General features: G+C 34.7%; 1 protein-coding gene across 1 annotated transcript; it reads right to left on the bottom strand.

Annotated features, from left to right (window-relative positions):
- Nucleotides 1-758: 758 nt before the first annotated feature.
- LSH10 (LIGHT-DEPENDENT SHORT HYPOCOTYLS-like protein (DUF640)) lies at nt 759-4307 on the bottom strand. The gene is made up of 2 exons (XM_089610345.1): nt 3472-4307; nt 759-1067 (listed from the first exon to the last, which is right to left on the bottom strand). Exon 1 carries the CDS (start codon nt 4033-4035, stop codon nt 3478-3480), a length of 558 nt encoding a protein of 185 aa, XP_089466471.1. The 5' UTR covers nt 4036-4307; the 3' UTR covers nt 759-1067; nt 3472-3477.
- Nucleotides 4308-4554: the final 247 nt, after the last annotated feature.

The raw sequence follows: 4554 nt of genomic DNA, 5'->3' as shown, positions 1-4554 counted from the left end.
ATCCTCACCAAGCCGCTGCCAAGACAACCCTTCAGTGAAAATTGTTCCAAGCTCACCTAGATCGACATCTATCACCGAGCTTGAGGGGGAGTATAGAACTGTCCGGGTTTATATTAATTTGTTAGCTTAAATTCCTAGTCTCTAGGGTTTGTTAGATAAGTTACCTACGTAATAGCTTAGTTTGTTATGTTTGTTATTTTTCCTTCTTCATGTACTCTTATATAAAGACGATCTTAATGATCCACTTAATAATATCGAGAATTCTCTCAATCACTCTCTAAATTCCACAATATATTTAATATATGATATATATATATATATATATATATATATATGATATATATAATATATATATATACACATATATAGTTCCGGACTTCCCATTTGACATTACACTACCTTTCGATCAAGCTTAGACTGTAACAACAAGCACTTCAATTAATAACTAATCAACTTAGGAAGCAAAAAAAAAAAACTAATTAACTTATCAAAGTTCAGTAATGAAGGCATATAGAAGACATTGACATAAAAAGAGGTAAACTATCTGGTTTAATCATTCCTCAAGCATATTTTTTACTGGAAAACATGATAAACAGCTATGCAAGTGCATACAGAAACAATAGATTTAAAAAGCTTCATTTGATAGATTAAACGTATCAGCTGTAAACAAATAATAAGAGGAGTGGATGCTGATTTTTTTTTATATCCTTTTTTTTTTTTTTTTGAAAAGAGTGCTGATTAAAAAGGGTTAAGAATAATAGAGCTCATAAAACAAGTGTCAAATAATGTAATAAGATATCACACATATCTCGGAAAAGATAAATTCGTACTGAAGTACTTATATTTATATACTTTAACTCCTGACATATTATTCGAAAAATAATGACAAACACTCCTAATGCAGCATTATATGCCACAAGAGATCATATAATATATAACACTACTTTCCTTGATGATGAGTAGAAGAAAGCTTCACATAAATATCAAAACCATTAGAAAAAACAACATCGTTGTTGGCCATATAAATGCATTTCCTTTTTTAATCTCTTTTAATCTCCAGATTATCCCTGCAAAAAAAACAAAGGAAAAAAAAAATTTAGATAATTGACAAAACGACCAACATACATATTGATCTTAAGTTCAATGGACTTTAATTTTTCAAAAAAGAACTTCGTAACAAATACATGTGCAATAAATCTTGTGCCAGTTATTTTTCATTACAAAACCTAAAGAGTAGGCATTTAGAACGGATGCTACATACAAATCAACAAAAAGAGTTTAAACTATGAAATATGTACACTAAAAAAATTTTAGAATACAAGAACATTTAAGTCGAAAAAATTGTAAGTCCTGAAAATCCATGAATCACTTATATATAATGTAAGATTTTATTCAAAATCGCATATTGCAAACCTACTAGCACATTCCCAAGTAAAGAAGCCATAAGATCATATGTTTGGAAACTAGAATTTCTGAAGGGTGTAAAATAACAACACTGTTTTTGTCACCCTATCTGTTAGAAATAAATCTGGTGGAAAAGATTTCTACCGATGTAGATTTTATCTATAGGTTATTTTACCCCAACCTTTCCCTATATATTCTAACTAGACTCTAACTTCCTTCAATACTAACTTCACAAATTCAAATTCTCTGATTTTTCTTTTACATATAGATAATGAATCAGGCTTTGATAAAAAAAAAATACATAATGAATTTGGCCTTGTTTCTTAGTATTCACGTTTTAGCTGTTTTGTTTCTTAAAAATAATTGAATGATGAAAAACTACCTGATAGATATGCAAAACAATTCATTTCGTTTAGAAGACAAAGAGAGAGCAAAATCATAAAATTTCAATACATGTACACAGTTTTTTTAAATCACAATTATTTTTAACTACAACATGGAATATACAAAAGTTATTGTTACAAACACATAACTACTTTTCCATAATCTAAACATGCATAGTCGTTTGTAAGTGATAATCGAACTTAGAAAGAAAAGTGTAGAATTATATCATCAACAATGTGATTTTAACTTCTTTTCAAATTATATTTATAGTAATTAAGTGTGATAGAAACTCTTAGGAAATACAAATTTGTGTAAAAGAAAAAGAAAGGTTTAATACACACTCATGGCTCGTAAGTTGACTCAACTTATATGTCCAATTTCTAAATAGACAGAATCATCAATACCTGACAACTACTTCCTAGTACTACTTCTCTTGAAATATATGTAATATGTCACAATATAGCCCTAATATTGTATAATTTGACAATGGATGTGGTACTCATAATAAATCATAGATTCTTTGCCACATCCTCTCCTTCCACAGTAATATGTTACCGGAAATGCCTGGTCATGGATCAACTTCCTAGACTAGTATAAATAGCTCCTCAAAGATTAAAAAAAAAATTAGTGAGACGAATGTTATATTCCCCAATCTTTTATTCAAATAATCCCAAGCAAACTTGTTTTAGTTTCCCAAGAAAGTTCAGTTGGCTCCAAACAATAGTTAAAGACCAATATAAGCCAAAGCATCCTGATCATGCAAGAACAAAGCAATATGTCCCACAAAATCTTAAATGGGATACATGCATATAATAACGTACACATAATTCGAAACTAGATAAATGAATCAGATAGTCCTAAACTGCCCTTGCATATTTCATGTATCTAAGCTAATTTAAACAGTAATTTTGATTATGTTCGGTAAACTAGTAGAGATTTCCTTAAGATATGATAATTAAGTTGATAGATATTATGTATAAAATATAATGCTAATAAAACTTAAAGTTGAGGATAAACAAGAATAAAGTATTCCTCAAAGAGATCTGTGGGAAACCTTAATCTTTAATTATCATTAATCTCAATCATTTGCCCATTAATTTATTAGAACAGAGAAAGTGTAAAAAATCCAACTTGGCAATGGGGGCACAAAATCTGCAGAATCTTTGAAGACACAAATCATGGGGAAAAGTAATAGCATATGAATTATAATTTTTTAAAAATTTAGCGAACCAATTCCTTCACGGTTTCTTCATCATTATGCGTGTTATGTATATGTGTACGTACGTACGATCGGGCGAGAGATAACATGCTGCGTGATTAGAGTATATATATATGTATGTATGTGAATAGAGAGAGTACTACTAAAAAATGGGTAGATTTCTAGACCAGCTAAGAAATAACACATTAATTTTTGTATAATAGTATAAGAGAGAATTATTGAGCAGTTCAATTTCTGATATTAGGGTTCTTGGGACAGCTACTAATCAATTTCCTAGTCCAAAATCCAGCTACAAATCCCACTATAGCTGAATAGACCAAAAATCTATATATTGTTAGCGATTCCAATAGCTCTCTCCTTAATGTCAAACTGAGTGTGACCAAATCACAAGCTATACTAATCCCATCTAGGTTAGCTCCAATATGGAACAATAATTGATGAGGTAAAAAAAAAAAAAAAATTACCAGAGACTAGAAATGCAAGCCACCGCCGTGGGCAGTGGCGGAGGATGAAGAGGATCCGGAGCCGTGGTCGTGGGGTTCGGGGTCGGTGGGAGCGGCGGGTTTGGGCTTCTTCTTCTTCTTGTAAGGGATCCCGCGGGCCTTGGCCTGGCACTCGCGGACCTCGCGGAGGTAGACTCGGATGGCGGCAGTGGCGAAAGGGTTGGACTCGGGGAAGCCGCCGTTCTCCTCGTAGGCGGCACGCAGGCGGCCGATGAGGGCGTCGAGGCTCCCCCACGCCTGGCGCAGGGGGCAGGCGCATGGGGCGGGGGGCTCGGGTTGGCCGAAGAACATGCAGCCTTGCACGTGCACCTTCGTCTTCCCGAACTGGTCGAGGTACCGAAGGAACTCCAGCACGTGCCCGCAGCTGCACTGCGACAGCGCCACCGCCGGCCTCTGGTTCTTCAGGTACTGCCCGAACGTGTTCCAGTCCCGCCTCTTCTGCGACTCGTACCGGCTCGGCGTGGCCGACGATCCGTCCCCCGATGGCGATCCGTCCCCCAAGCTCATCCCCGACGACGACGACATTCTCGCATATCACGCTTCGTCTTCTTCTTTTTCTTCTTCTTGTTGTTGATGGTGAGATTTATTACTTGTTGGAAGAGAATGCATATATGAGAGAGAGAGGTGAAAGGAATAGAGGAAGATGGAGGAGATCTCTCACATCATGTATTGTATGGGCTCTCTTTCTCTCACTCTCTCTCTCTCTCTTTTTGAGTAGACATGATATGGGGCCAATCTTGTGAATTTTGTGTTTCTGTTTTGTAACCTTTCTTCTCTTTCAATGTGGAATATTTTGTTTCAGTCTTTTTTCTCTCTTATTTTTGGGACTTTTTCGAACAGTGGCAATTTTGTGCATAAATCTCTTTCTCTCTCTCTACAATAATTGTGGAGGTCTTTTTTGTCAACATAAGCGTTGTTTATTCAAACAAGTTATCATACAGAATATATATATATATATATATATATATATATATATATATATAATAGGAGCCCAAAATTATGGTTGTCACAATGAGGTCGTGCTGATAATTATTAATTAGTGCA

The sequence above is a fragment of the Urtica dioica genome, chromosome 1 (genome assembly GCF_054948205.1).
Source record: "Urtica dioica subsp. dioica isolate 48M chromosome 1, U.dioica_male_clone48M_v1_H2, whole genome shotgun sequence".
Taxonomy (NCBI): domain Eukaryota; kingdom Viridiplantae; phylum Streptophyta; class Magnoliopsida; order Rosales; family Urticaceae; genus Urtica; species Urtica dioica.
The sequence above is the reverse complement of the archived record's forward strand: the minus strand, read 5'-3'. Positions and strand labels throughout refer to the sequence as shown.